This window comes from Hyperolius riggenbachi, chromosome 9 (assembly GCF_040937935.1).
Source record: "Hyperolius riggenbachi isolate aHypRig1 chromosome 9, aHypRig1.pri, whole genome shotgun sequence".
NCBI lineage: Eukaryota > Metazoa > Chordata > Amphibia > Anura > Hyperoliidae > Hyperolius > Hyperolius riggenbachi.
The window spans coordinates 19859099-19874790 of record NC_090654.1 but is presented as its reverse complement, the minus strand read 5'-3'; the positions used below and the strand labels follow the sequence as shown (position 1 = coordinate 19874790).

General features: G+C 42.4%; 1 protein-coding gene across 1 annotated transcript in view; it reads right to left on the bottom strand.

The window, feature by feature from the left end:
• The window catches only part of LOC137533395 (uncharacterized), a 40853-nt gene extending 29848 nt beyond the window's left edge, over window positions 1–11005 (bottom strand). The window contains exon 1 of the mRNA XM_068254797.1: window positions 10925–11005. Within this exon, the coding sequence (XP_068110898.1) occupies window positions 10925–10979 (55 nt within the window). The 5' untranslated portion in view covers window positions 10980–11005. The remainder of the gene's footprint in view (window positions 1–10924) is intronic.
• Window positions 11006–15692: the final 4687 nt, after the last annotated feature.

Here is a 15692-nt window from a genome sequence, read left to right as displayed (position 1 = left end):
CGAGTGGGGTCTTTGCTGTGGCACTCCCCGCAGACGGATCCCGGCAGAGCAAGGGAGCGGTGTAGCATCGGGTCCTCCGTGTTCCTGCAGGGGCCGGTGGTCGGGGAGACAGAGCATCCGCAGGCACAGGATTCCTTCTGCCCAATTCTGAAGGTATGTGTGCAATCTTGGACAAGAATTGCAGCTTAGTTAAATGAGACCATACTAAACTAACCTAAACTGTACTAAAAACTATACTAACAACTACTAGAGAGAGAGAAAGAGAGAGAAATTGCAGGAGCCATGTGCCGAGGCAGCCGTTGGTGGTGGCGCCATCTTGTGTAATATAGTGTGGCTGAGCGAGGTACACAGAGTGGCAGTAAACACAATGCTATATAGTGTGGCTGAGCGAGCGGTGTACTACTGTTCCCAGCAGACACAAAGTGGCAGTAAACACAATGCTATATAGTGTGGCTGAGCGAGGTACACAGAGTGGCAGTAAACACAATGCTATATAGTGTGGCTGAGCGAGCGGTGTACTACTGTTCCCAGCAGACACAGAGTGGCAGTAAACACAATGTTATATAGTGTGGCTGAGCGAGGTACACAGAGTGGCAGTAAACACAATGCTATATAGTGTGGCTGAGCGAGCGGTGTACTACTGTTCCCAGCAGACACAGAGTGGCAGTAAACACAATGCTATATAGTGTGGCTGAGCGAGGTACACAGAGTGGCAGTAAACACAATGCTATATAGTGTGGCTGAGCGAGCAGTGTACTACTGTTCCCAGCAGACAGAGTGGCAGTAAACACAATGCTATATAGTGTGGCTGAGCGAGGTACACAGAGTGGCAGTAAACACAATGCTATATAGTGTAGCTGAGCGAGCAGTGTACTACTGTTCCCAGCAGACACAGAGTGGCAGTAAACACAATGCTATATAGTGTGGCTGAGTGAGGTACACAGAGTGGCAGTAAACACAATGCTATATAGTGTGGCTGAGCGAGCGGTGTACTACTGTTCCCAGCAGCGACACACAATGACTGGGGGGACCATGGCTAGCGTGGCTGGAGCGCGAACTACCCTGCCTGCCTACCCAAAGCTAAACCCACAGACAAATGGCGGAGATATGACGTGGTTCGGGTATTTATTTACCCGAACCACGTGACAGTTCGGCCAATCAGAGCGCGTTTGGGTCCGAACCACGTGACCCGTTCGGCCAATCACAGCGCTAGCCGAACGTTCAGGGAACGTTCGGCCATGCGCTCTTAGTTCGGCCATGTGGCCGAACGGTTTGGCCGAACACCATCAGGTGTTCGGCCGAACTCGAACATCACCCGGACAGGGTGATGTTCTGCAGAACCCGAACAGTGGCGAACACTGTTCGCCCAACACTATGCGTTACTATAGACTTTCATTATGTGCGTTTTGGCAGCCAGCCTGCATATTATGCAACACTGCAAGTGTCTGCAGTACGCTTACTGTAAAAATGCATATAAAATGCATATGCGTTTTTTACATGCGTTTTTTCCTGCTATGGGGATCCTGAGCTGGAACAGGCACCAGGAGAGGAAAGGGAAGGCTCATTAGGACTCAGAGCCCTCCCTCTCCCTAGGTAAGTATCTTACTTTTGTTTGTTTTTTAAAGCGGTTCCCAATTACTTTAAATACATCTATGCAAATCTGGAGCAGTTGGTTATCAGCCGATTGATTTGTGCTTCTCTGCCAAGATCACGTGATCAAGTCTCACTTATACTTCCAACATGGCATGGTGATGGCTGACCAATCAGACATATTAATCGCAAGATGAATAATTGCCAAGCGCCTCCATTAATTTACAGAGGAAACTTTGTCTCTAGAAGAAATACTCATATCTTATTTTAATATGATTCTGGCTACTGTAAATATTTAAGATTTGACACTAAAGCAATCCCGAGCTAAAGCTCTGGATCAAAATCAGATACTTACCTCAACACTCAGGCTAACTGCCGGGAGCTCTATACAGAGTATAGCGCGCAGCGGGCATTTTTACTCACCTCCCGGGGGATCCAGACATCGGTAGCCTTTCTCCTTCCTGTCCCCCTAGGCTCTGAATCACTCTGGTGAGATCGCCATTATCGATCTCACCACAGAGTTACAGTGCCACCCAGAGGACGGAGGTAAAATTGCAGCTCTGGAGCCCATGGAGGTGAGTGAGAGCAGGGGCTGCTGCAGGCATTCTGGTGGCATGATTTTTCCTGGATTTTAGGGTCTGAAACTTTTTAAATAGACCCTAAAATCAGGAAATAATCATACCACCAGGGGGGTTAAGAGAGGGAAAGCCTCAGGATCCATCATAAATCACAGCCACACTGCTGACAAACAGCTTGTCAGAGCTGGCTGTGTTTATCTCTATAGTGTCAGTCTGCTGCTCTCCCCGCCTCCTGCAGAACTCCAGGTCCCGCCTGCATCCCTTCCCTCCCTGCTGATTGGAGGGAAGGGACGGGGGCAGGGACCGGAGCTATGCAGGAGGTGGGGGAGCAGCTGAGACTGACACTACAGATGTAAACACAGCCTCACAGCACGGCTGTGATTTATGAGGGATTGCAGAGTGCAGGGGGACCTTAGGGGGGTTTGGGATAGCAACAGAGGCTGGGCTGTATAGGCAGATCCAGCCTCTGTATGCAGATAACATTCTTTAAACACACCTCGGGTTCTCTTTAAGACTTGAGTAAGGTTATTTGGAAAACGGAAATATTATAAAAATAACACTGAAAGTCTTGAAATGTCTGTTTTAGGAACAACTTTGTTGCTTTCTGTGTGAAATTTTCCTTTGAAGCAAAAATAAAAATATGCAAAATCAGTCTTCATATTTTGTTCGGATTCTGGTTGCCTGAATATTATTTACAAAAAAAAAAAATACAGACCTTGGCTCTTGTTAGTTTAACTTTTTCTCCTGAGTTTTCTCCTAGAAGAATAGTTTAATTTTTTTTCTTTAAAATAACTTTTCAGCACTTTGCAATTGAAGAAGTACCAAAAAGTAGTTTTAAAAGTACTGCAAAATTATTCTCTTGAGTATTTTCTTGCTTGTTGGCAGTATAAAAGGCATTTTCTTGACAATGGCCTCAATTCACTAAGCAGTTTAGACTAGTCTACCGATGGTTTTTAGTCTACTGATGGTTTGGTGTAGTGTTTTAGACCTGTTTTTAACCCTGGTCTAACATTCAGTAATTACACATTTCACAAAGGCAAACAAGGAGTAACCACACCCACTTTTTCTGACAGAGATTAGACCAGCTGATTTCTTGTCGGTTAAAGCGGAATATAACCCTGCATTTCAACTTTGCTCTAAGGGCTGGTGCACACCGAGCGGCTTTTTGGGCGTTTTCAGATCCGCTTGCGGCTGCGGATCTGCTTGGTCAATGTATCTCAATGGGGTGGTGCACACCAGAGCGGCAGGCATTTTGCAGAAACGAAAAATGCCTGGGTGAGGCATTTTTTGGATTGCGGATGCGTTTCTGCCTCAATGTTAAGTATAGGAAAAACGCAAACCGCTCTGAAAAACGGCACTTCAGAGCGGTTTTGCAGGCGTTTTTGTTACAGAAGCTGTTCAGTAACAGCTTTACTGTAACAATATATGAAATCTACTATACTGAAAACCGCAGCAGCAATCCGCAAAAAGCTAGCAAAACGCCTCATAAAAATAAAAAAAAGCGTTTAAAAATCTGCTAGCGTTTTGCGGATCTGCTAGCGGGTTTTGGTGTGCACCAGCCCTGAAACATTATTTACAGCATATTATATGCAACCAGCATTTTTTTTTTACTAGACCAGCATTGGAAGGGTTATACAGGGCTTTAAAGTTCCTGGAGAGATATGCAGACACATCCAAAACTCAGATAGATACATTTTGTTTACATAAATGTATCTAAGTGTTAAATGTGACTCATCTCTCTCACTGAGAAGGAGCTTGGAGGACAGCCAAAAAGTGTGTAACATTTATCAATAGATACATTCAACTAAATAGAATGTATCTATCTGAACTTCTGCATATCTCTCCACGGAACTTGAAACCTCTGTGTTTAACCCTTCCAATGCTGGTCTAGTAAAAAAAAATGCTTTTTGCATATAATATGCTGTAAATAATATTTTAGAGCAAAGTTGAAATGCAGGGTTATATTCCGCTTTAAGTAATTCTGTGAGGTATAGATGTGAGGATGGAACCTTTTATTTATGCAGGAGTTTAATTGTATGCAGAGGAGAGCTCATCAGAGGAGAAGCATGTCAGTCACTTGTTTGTGAACTGCATATTTTGATCATTTCCCCTGCTTTACCGACCTAATTACCAAATATTTTAGACCAGGTCTAAAAACAGGTCTAAAACATTTGGTAAATAGGGATGGTCGGAAATGCCAATTTCCGATTCCGCGGAAAATCCGAATTCCGCCATTGCCAATTACCGATTCCGCTTTCCGCTACCAATTTCCGCATTCCAATGCGGAATTTCCGCTGGAAATGGCAGAGATTCTGCCCGACTTTAACATCGATTTTCTCAAAAACTATAAGGTCTTTTTGAAAACTTTTTTTTTGCATCTTGTTCAGAAGATTTTGTTTAATAAACCCTGAAAATGGTGTTTCTAGGTCTTACGGGGGCTTTGCTATTAACCGCTAAAGTCGGCGGATTTTTACTGTAATGTAAAATGCAGAAAATAGGCAGATGCAGATTTTCTGCATTTTACATTACAGTAAAAATCCGCTGATTTTAGCGGTTAATAGCAAAGCCCCCTTAAGTCCTAGAAATACCAAATTTTCAGGGTTTATTAAACAGAATCTTCTAAACAAGATGCAAAAAAGGTTTTCAAAAATACCTTATAAAGTCGGGTGGAATTTCCACGATTTCCGGCGGAAATTTCCGCGATTTCCGTCAGAAATCCGCCTAACACACTTGCATTACCGATTTCGGCATTCCGATGCGGAAATGCAATTTCTGATCGGAATTTCGGAAATTGCATTTCCGCGAAATCCGAATGAGCATCCCTATTGGTAATAGTGGATTCCCCTTTGATACAACTGAACAAACCATCAGTAGACTAAAAACCATCAGTAGACTAGTCTAAACTGCTTAGTGAACTGAGGCCAATGTGTGAAAAAATAATACAAAAATCTCCACCGTACAATACAGTGATGTTTATTTTAGAATTGGTTTAAAATTCGTTCGATTTATTAAAGGGACTCCGAGCAGTGCAGAAACTATGGAAAGATGCATATCATTTTAAAGCTCTCTTTTTCCTCTTTCCAATGAGATATAAACCGCTGCCCTACGCCTTTTAGTTTTCGCTATTTTCGAGATGGAAATTGCCGCGGCCGTGATTTCAATCGCGAAAATAAAGAAAACTAAAAGGCGTAGGGCGACGATTTAGGTGTCGCCAGAAAGAGGAGAAAGAGAGCTTTAAAATGATATCCATCTTTCCATAGTTACTTGTATTACACAGGCCGACTTTTTCTGCTGAATGGAGCTTCTGACACTGGGGAAAGTGTCGTCCTGTGTAATACAAGTAACTATGGAAAGATGGATATCATTTTAAAGCTCTCTTTCTCCTCTTTCTGGCGACACCTAAATCGTCGCTCTACGCCTTTTAATTTTCTTTATTTTCGCGATTGAAATAGCGGCCGCGGCAATTTCAATCGCGAAAATAGCGAAACCTAAAAGGCGTAGGGCGGCGGTTTATATATCAATGGAAAGAGAGCTTTAAAATGATATGCATCTTTCCATAGTTTCTGCACTGCTCGGAGTCCCTTTAAATTCACATAAATACACAAAAAAAGAAAAATATATAAGCTCATCTTGCTCATCATTTTTGTCTTCTAAGCTATGTGTTACCTTCCTAAAAAGGAAGTTAGCCCAGACGCATCTTTAAACATTTTTGGATTGAAGAGTAGATTAGTTGTGGTTTTGTCTCTCTACTAGGGAAATGTCTTTTCACATCCTGTTGCAGTGGCAGGTGAGAGTCAGAATCAGATTGTTTTTGTTGCCAAGCACGACTGGGTCAAGCCCAGAACTTGTATTGGCAAATAAAGGGAGTAATCAGGGCTCAAAGTAGGAAGCAAAACAGTACACAATAAGCAGCTATATGACTGCATAAACAGGGCCAGTTCTCTCATGAAGCAAGGTGAAACATCTGCATCAAGTGCAGAGATTACAGGGGCAGCATATTTGTACTGTGTGTACCTTCCTGTGGAGGAAGGGAGAGCAGTTTTGTTTGTCACAGATTCACAGCCAGCCAGTGGGCTATTGTGTTGAGCTGCAGCATGTCACGTGAGAACAATAAATAAAGCAGAGTAAATTGTCGGGTGCTGTGCGATCATTCCATATGGGGGGAGGGGGGGGGGGGCACATTCTCACAAGTTTGCCTCGGAAAGCAAAACGTCTAGAACTGGCCCTGCGTATAAGTGGCATACAGTGTATCAATAACAGTTTACAAAAAGTTTATCAGTAACAGTGATCCAGGATACATCACATCAGCCCTGGCTACGGAGGGGGATGGACGCAGGAGAGGGGGATATAGGGAGAGTTCAAGAGTTTCACAGCAGAGGGGAAAAAAATGTTCCCATGTCTTGAGCTCTTGGAGGACATGGCCCGAAACCTCCAGCCTGATGGGAGCTGACTGAAGAATTGGTAGCCTCGGTGTGAGGGAGGGGTCATTGGAGATCCTGCCCTGTCATCAGGACAGGAATTCTCCCAAATGGCCATAAAGGTGTTAATAGGCAATTGACAAGAAACCGTAACCAAGGACTGAACTCCATCCCAATCAGTAGCTGATACCCCCTTTCCCATGAGAAATCTATTATTTTTCTCAAACGGATCATCAGGGGGCTCTGTATGGCTGATATTGTGCTAAAACCCCTTCCAGAGTGTGATGTCAGGACCATGGTTCTGACATCACACTGTGGGGGCCTTGTTGCATTGTGGGAAATAACAGCTGTTTCCAACTGCCAAAAAAAGCAAACAGCATCTCCTTCCAGTGACATCACCTGCCAGCAGTAAAAATGTCACCATGTGGCAAATGTCAGCGTGTAAATCAGGGAGAGGAAAGATTTTACAATGAGCAAACACTGACTAAATAATTTATACATTTCTTTTCACTGGAGTTCCTCTTTAAAAGTAATTGCAAGGGGTTTCAATGACATCTAAAGAAAGAAAAAGGTTAGCCCCAAGGTTCACTTTTACATTCTGAAAATCCTTACACCATTTTGACTTGATAACTGCCTGTTGTATATGCAGAATAACTTTAATGAAATATAATATAATGCAGTAAATTATTCAGAATACACTTTTATGTTAAATATCCTGGTTTCAGTATGAGAAACACTTCCTATCCTATATAATAATACCTAACTGCCTTTTGCCGCCTATGATACATTTTGAAATCAGGGAAAGGAAAGATTTTACAATGGGCAAACACTGACTAAAAAATTTATAAACGAATATTGTAAAAAAAATAAAAAATAAGCAATGTTATTTATTATAATTTGGCTACACTTCCCCTTTACTATTTGATACATTTTAACCGCTGTGGCAAAAAAATGTCTGGGCTGACTTATTGGCATGTTCTATTAGAACCTGCTATTATCCTACTTTCAAAAATGACAAAAGTTCACTAGTATTCAGAAAAAGGGAAGGACATTTTTGAGTAAGGGCTCGTTTCCACTATAGCGAATCTGCATGCGGCCACCGCATGCGGATTCGCGTAGGCAATACAAGTGGATGGGATTGTTTCCACTTGTGCGTCGTGCGGGTGCGTTTTGGTGTGCGGGGGAAATCTGCACGGCAGATTTCGTGTGCGGCTGGAATGTGGGCGAATCGCCCGCAATGCTTTTAATAGGGAAATCTCATGCGGCTTTGTCATTCGGTTATCCCCGCGATTTCGCGTGCGATTTTGCATGTAATGTTATGAAAATTTACACAGGCAGTGACATGGTTAAATTCGCCTGCTTCCTAGCCATGCGGTGGAATCCAGGCGTTTCCGCACCGCAACAGTGGAAACGAGCCCTAAAAGCCCTAAAAGCATCAGCTGCTGGAACAGTCATCAGAGAATATCCTCAGTTATATTACAAGCTTGCTACAGAAGGGTCCTCTTCCGGCTAGGTGCGCACTTAGCAGAAACGCTAGTGTTGCGAAAAATGCTGCGTTTTTGCCGCTGATGAAAGCCTACGGGCCACTGGAAGAAACGCATACAAAAAAATGCGTTTTCTATGCGTTTTCAAACATGCGTTTTTTAAAAACGCAGGTTTTGTTGCATAATTTAAAAACGCATCAAAAAGGCACGCAATGAAAGTCAATGGGAACACAATGGTATGCGTTCCTTCATGAGTTTCCTTTTCAATTGTTTTGTGATGTATTTCTGCTTCCTGTTGTCTTTCTAGAGATTAGCATAAAATGCAATTTAAAAAACGCATGAAAATCGCATACAAAAAAAAGCATATGCATTTTGTATATGCAAAACACAAACGCTTTAAAACACACGCAAAACGCTTGAAAAATGCATCTGTAGTAAAAAAAACACGAACACAAATGCACCAAAAACACAGTAAAAATCCAGCAAAAATGCTCCAAAAACGCACACAAAAAAAACCCCTACACATGATATAAAAGGCGCCCTTTCACGTTATGTTATGTGTGTACCCAGCCTCTGTGTTTTTTTTAATTTTGTAAAAAGGCAAAGAGAAAATCGGCACTAGATGCAGACTTGGCAGGTCGGGAGATACAGGTGCAAACAAGCAATTGTGCCTCCAGAAGATAATTCTATCAAAAAGTGAAGAGGAAAGAGAATTTCCGGGCACCAATTGCATAAAGAAGTCACCTTTTATTTATACTCCCGACACTGCTGCCTCTGAAGAAGCAGGTTATCCTGCGAAACGGCTGTTAGGCTAAGCTTTATTGCATGCACATTTTGAAAGTGTCGAGAGTATAAATAAAAGGTGACTTCTTTATGCAATTGGTGCCCGGAAATTCTCTTTCCTCTTCACTTTGTGTTTTTTTTAATGATTCTAGTCAAGTTTGTAATCGGCAGTACATTGCACTGCTGCATAATAAAAAGATCGCTAAGAACAACAATAGTAATGTTTCTTAAAGCACCTCTTTCACGAAAATCTTAACATTTTAAATACATGTAAACACATATAAATAAGAAGTTTTAAACCAGGATGATACCATTTATTGGCTAACTAAAAATGAATAAAAATAAGCAAGCTTTCGGCCTTGCAGCCTTCGTCTGGCTTATATCCTGTTAGTTTGCAAACTGGTGGTACAGACAGCTATATACATGCAACATCAAAAGGGAAAACAGATATTTTTTCAAGCATAAATACATGTTTAAAACTTCTTGCTAATGACATGTATTTATGCTTGAAAAAATATCTGTTTTCCCTTTTGATGTTGCATGTATATAAGCTGTCTGTCCCACCAGTTTGCAAACTAACAGGATATAAGCCAGACGAAGGCTGCAAGGCCGAAAGCTTGCTTATTTTTATTCATTTTTAGTTAGCCAATAAATGGTATCATCCTGGTTTAAAACTTCTTGCTTTTACTGATGGCTAACACGGTACAATACCCTACTGCTACATATAAATAAGAAGTACATTTCCTCCAAAGTAAAATGAGCCATAAATTACTTTTCTCCTATGTTGCTGTCACTTACAGTAAGTAGTAGAAATCTGACATTACTGACAGGTTTTGGACTAGCCCATCTTCTTATTAGGGGGGGTTCTCAGGGTTTTCTTTATTTTCAAAAGCACTTAGTGAATGGCAGTTGCTCTGTCCAACTGCCAAAAAACTGTGCAACAAGCAGGAAGGCTGGCCAGCATCTTTGTATAAATCCTTTTCAGGGAATGTCTTTATAAAGAATAAAGGCCATGCTGAGAATCCCCTATAGAGAGATGAACTTGCCCAAAATCTGTCGGTAATGTCAGATTTCTAATACTTACTGTAAGTGACAGCAACATGGGAGAAAAGTAATTTATTGCTCATTTTACTCTGGAAGAAAAGAACGTCTTTAGGCCCGGTTCACACTTGCGGTTCTCTGCCAAACGGACCGGATGACCTGACCGGATCCGGACCGGATCCGGATCGGAACCGTACGGTTCTGATCCGGATCCGATCCGGATCCGGTCAGTTTGCATCAGGTGTTCATCAGGATGCGTTCCGGATCCGTTTGGCAAAAGATAGTAGAAAAGGAATAAAAATGTTGGGGTCTGGGAAGTCAGCAGAAGGTGGACCTGTGGAATCAGGCCCTCCGCTGTTTAGCACTCACCTCCACCTCCGACATACTGCCAACATCTCCAGCACGTTTAAAATCACTGCTGCTCCACTCCAAAATGCTTGCCCATGTGTCCCCATCCAAAATCGCCGCTTCAATACGCATAGGAAGTGGGGTAGAACATCCGGATTTTTAGCCAGTGTGTTGTGCGCTCTCCGGTTCTCATAGCTTTGTATTGGCCGGATGGTGCAGTCCGGCTCCGCCCCGGATACGGCTGCCGGAGGAGCCGGACCAAAAAATAGCGCATGTTGGAACGGATGCCGGAGTCCGGATCCGGTCCGGATCCGGTCCGGCTCCGGTCCGGCAGAACGGACGCATGTGAACGGACGCATAGGCTTTCATTGCTATGCCGTGCGTCCGTTCCGTCCGTTCTGCAAGCGGTCCGGCTCCGGCACGGCGATTCCGGACGGCCACCGCTAATGTGAACCGGGCCTTAATTGCCTGCGTTAAAAATTTTAAGATTTTTGCGACAGTTCCTCTTTAAATATTCCTATTTATTTCTTATTTAGCCATCAGATCAAGCTATATAAATAAACTTATCTCCTTCAAAATAAAGTTTAATTAGTGAAAATGTTCATGGCACAGCTAAAAGTTCAAATAATTCAAAATGTACATATTTTCTATACACAGTGTATAATTTAACATAATCACTTACATTTCAGAAGGTCGATCAGGAGGAAGCAGCAAATTAACAAGCGTAACTTTGCCATTTCGAGTTTCAAAGGCAAGATGTGGTTCTCAGATTTTGCAAAGCAGAGTAAATACACACACAAGATAGATATTTAGGCTGCACTCATTCAACTTGCGCACAACATCCTCTTTCTTTAACTACACCCTCTTAAAGGGAATTCCCTTATTTTTAGTTGATGTACTTCAGTTCAGTTTTCAGGCTAAGACAAATATGGTCAAAGTCTTGGTATATACTTCATAATGATTGTGATAATGGTGTGCCAGGTTTTGGCATGTGGGTACATTAACAAATATTATTATATTATTATTATTTGTTGTACTTATAAAGCGCCAACATATTCCGCAGCACTGGACTATAAATAGGGATACATACAAGGTAAACAAGGGGTGACAGACGGGTAGCAAACAGTTGTACAACATAGCACAAGATTGTCCATGCAAACAGGGTATAAGATGCATGATCATGTGATTTTACAGAGACCCAGCAATTGACTGGTTCAGCACCGCAGTGCCGAAAACCTCATGCATCCGAGCAACGTTCACCTCCCATTCATTCGCCAATAACTTTATTGCTACTTATCACAATGAATTGATCTATATCTTGTTTTTTCCGCCACTAATTAGGCTTTCTTTGGGTAGTACATTTGGCTAAGAATTATTTTTTTCTAAATCCATTTTAACAGGAAGATTAAGAAAGAAATGAAAAAAAAAATCATTATTTCTCAGTTTTTTGGCCATTATAGTTTGAAATTAATATACGCTACCGTAATTAAAACTCATGTATTTTATTTGCCCATCTGCCCCGGTTATTACACCGTTTAAATGATGTCCCTATCACAATTTATGGCGCCGATATTTTATTTAGAAATAAAGGTGCATTTTTTCAATTTGCGTTCATCACTACTTATAAGCGTATAATTTAAAATAATATAATAACTTACTCTCTTGACATGCATATTTAAAAATTTCAGACCCTTGGGTAACTATTTATGTTGTTTTTGTTTTGTTTTTTATTGTATTTTTTTTTCTTAATGAAAAATGTATGTGGGTTATTTTTGGTGTGGGAGGGAAACAGCTAATTTTAAATGTAAAATAAAATGATTGTTTATTGAGAAATGTATGTGGGTGCAGTTTACTACTTGGCCACAAGATGGCCACAGTCAAAAAAGTCCTGGATGCGAATGATCTCGCATCCAGGAACTAAAAGAAGACGGAGAAGTTTCCTGGGGGCAGAAATACTGCGCTCTCTCAATAGAAAGCGTTGTTTTTTCTGCGGGGAAGTTAGATCGGTGAATGGGAATTATATTCCCATTCACTGATCGGGGGCTAGCGGCGAGCGGCAGGAGCGCGCGCGGGAGCGCGCTCTGCCGCGCGCACCACGTGGCGGCAGCAGCAGAGCCTATCTGGACGAACTTACTCGTCCAGATAGGCCGAACTGGTTACAGTACGAATTATTCCATGAAAAGGGTGACATAGCTGGGGTTGCAAGATCAAGAAGGACACACTAAAGAAGGGGGGGAGGTAGTGATGATCATAATCAACAAATTAAGATTTCGCTAAATTTCACGTAAATTTTCGCAATTATGCTTGTACGTAATTACGATTTGCAAATTCAATTGATTTTGTGTAGTCATTCGTAATTTCGCATAAAATTTCGCGAAATTTCAAGTAATTTTTTGCCGAATTTAGCAATGAATAGCAAAGCCCCATACTGACACCAAAATTGCTACATATGTTAAGGAGAATCGTGGGTACAAGTAAAAAAAAAGGATTTTGTAAAAAGACCTTATAGTTTTCGAGAAACTCGATTTGAAAAATACAAGTAAAAAATGGTTTTTAAACTTAGAAAAATTACCATTTTTCTTTGCATCTTTAAAATTGAGTTTCTCAAAAGTTACTAAGTCTTTTTGAAAAATAATTTTTGTGACTTATACCCACTATTCTGATTAACATGTGTAGCAATTTTGGTAGCAATAACATGTATGGGAGCTTTGCTATTAACCGCTAAGGTCAGGACAAAATGAAAAATACACGAAAAATTATGCGAAATTTTGAAAAACTACTCGTTTATACGCAATTAATTACGATTTTCTCTGAAATTTCGCATTACGATTACGGTGCGTAATTGCAAATTTAGTTACGAAATTTCACATATGCAAAATTTTGGTGGGGGGACCCTGCCAAAGGCTTACAATCTAAAGGGTGAGGGAGGGACACATAAGGTGTATCAACCCTCCAAATCTGACAGTCTCATTGGAACATTTGATTTGGTAAAGTTCAAACACAGGTCATAGAGAAGATGGGGGCTATGGAAGGAATTTACCTGAATAATACAGGCATTGCAAACCAACGCCATTAAAGTGGATCCGAGATGATAAACTAACTATAACAAGTAACTTGTCTATATATCTTATCTCAAGTTTAGATAGTTTACACAACAAATCTAGCTGCAAACAGCTTCAACATTTTATGATTATTTCTTCCTGTGATACAATGAGAGTGGCCATGTTCTGCTTGTCGGCATTACAGCAGCCTCAGCCTGTGAAAACTCCCCTCCTTCCCCTAGCCTATGAAATATCTGGCTGGTAACATTTCCCCCCCCCCCACTCCTCCTCCTCCTTCAGGAAAAGACTCCTCCTGCCCAGAGCGAGCTCCCATGACCAGAGTTTTGCACTTGGATTACTGTAACGAAAAATCCGCCACCGGATGGATTGCGGAAATATGGTCGCATCCAATCCTGCAAGCGGACTTTCCAACGCGGGATGCGGAAATTCGTCCGAGCACTCTGCTCCAAACTCACCAGCATGCTGCTCACCAGGGCTCTGCCATCTTGCCTCTAGGGGGCGGGCGCGCACGACAGACACACCTTTATACTCTTAGAAAGCGTGTCAGCTGACCTGGAGGTCAGCTGACATTTTAATCTGCTCTGATTGGTTGCTGCCTGGGGTGGAGACTTCTCTCCCAGGCAGTATATAAGGAAGTGCTTTTCAGTCACACTTCATCTGTGTTTGCGATACCCTGTGTCAGCACTCAGACCTAGTCAGCCTTGTCTCTGATTTTGTTTTATATATTGGTTTATCGCCAATATATACACATATTATACTGTTTGATTTATCGTGTATGATTCTGTGCCTGTCTTGACTACTCTTCTTCCTTCTGATTCTGTACTTCGCCAGCCCGTACCGTTATCGACTATTGGCTTGGTTTCCGACTATTCTCTTGTCTCACGTTTCTGTACTGCTGCCGCCTGATCTGTTGCCAAACCTCATTTTGTCTGACCTTTCTCCCTTCAGTGGAACGTCTCCCACTGTAGGGTTCTATCAGAGGCTTGCCTCTTTGAGAGGACCGCCACTAGCAAACCCTTGCTGCTAGAGGCCGAGATTCCTCCACTCTGTTCTTTGGAGGATCTCACACACAGGGTTCCCATTCAGAGGTAACCACACCTCTGAGGAATTACGGTGTGGTGGATATTTCCACAGACTTGTATTTACACTGTATATTATTATTGTTGTCTGCTGTTCCAGCTTGCTGGATGTTGTATCTCCGTGCCCTATAGGGATACTCTATTGTACCAAACACCCTCTTGCATACGATTGTATCGTGTCATGCTATACTTGCATTATTGGCGATTCTGCAGATCACCGTATAATCAGGTATAGCATCTGTATTGTTGGTGATACTGCAGATCACCAATAATCAGAATAGCTGTGCTTACTGACACCAATCGTTACAATTATCCAATAGGAAAAAAGCACACCCTCCCATACCTGATGAAAACATACCATGTGTCAGATGAAGATGTATGTAATTGGACACCCTAGGTAACAGTGGTAGTGTACCTCACCAAGTCTCCTGTTGGGATGAATCAGCTGTGCACTCGCCATGGAGAAACCATGTGTGGTGCTAAAGCCAATAGGTCTGAACTGTAAGATCGGCTGTCAGTATAGCTCATAAAGTGGCGCCACCTCTCGCCGTGTGACGGCTGAGCATCAAGAGGCTGTAGATAGCCTCCCTAGTAACATGAAGTTCCCACCCCTTAGTGATGTACAGGTGATCAATCACACATGGAGAAGGGCTCTTCCCCACCTCCGGTCCCAAGGAGGAAGTGATAGTGTATGCTCTGGGGTTCATGGTGGCATCTAGGAGTCACCATTATCGAGGAGACCCCCAGATGCCCACCCCCTCGCCAGGTGAGATAAGAATAGGGGTACTGAGGTACCCCTTATATATTTCCACAAAGAGCTAAAATGTGTCAGGCTTGCCTGGTTATGCTATAGGTCAGAATGTATGTACATATGACTGACATATAACCCAGCCCTAACACCTGCTCAAACTCCTGCCCCTGCAGGTAGATGTCACAAACAACCTGGCCAAATAGCAATAAACCAGAACAGCAATTATGCAATACAGTATGCTTGCAATAGTCACCTGAGGATTCAGAGTTGAAGCTATCAAGGCGAAGTATCACTAATACAGATGCGTGGTCAGACAGGCCGAAGTCGGGGCAGGCAGCGTTCATGCGGTTCCTTTAACAATCCGAGTTAGCAGCGAGTAGACAGTCAGAAGCGAGGTCGGAGACAAGCCGGGTCGGGTTACCAGAAGACAAGAAGCGTAATCAGGAACAAGCCGGGTCACAACAGTAATCCAATCTGCAAGAAACTGATACAGCAACTACACAGCACTTGGCCTGAGCGCAACTCAGCTCCAAGCCCACCAAAGGCCATCACGGGCGA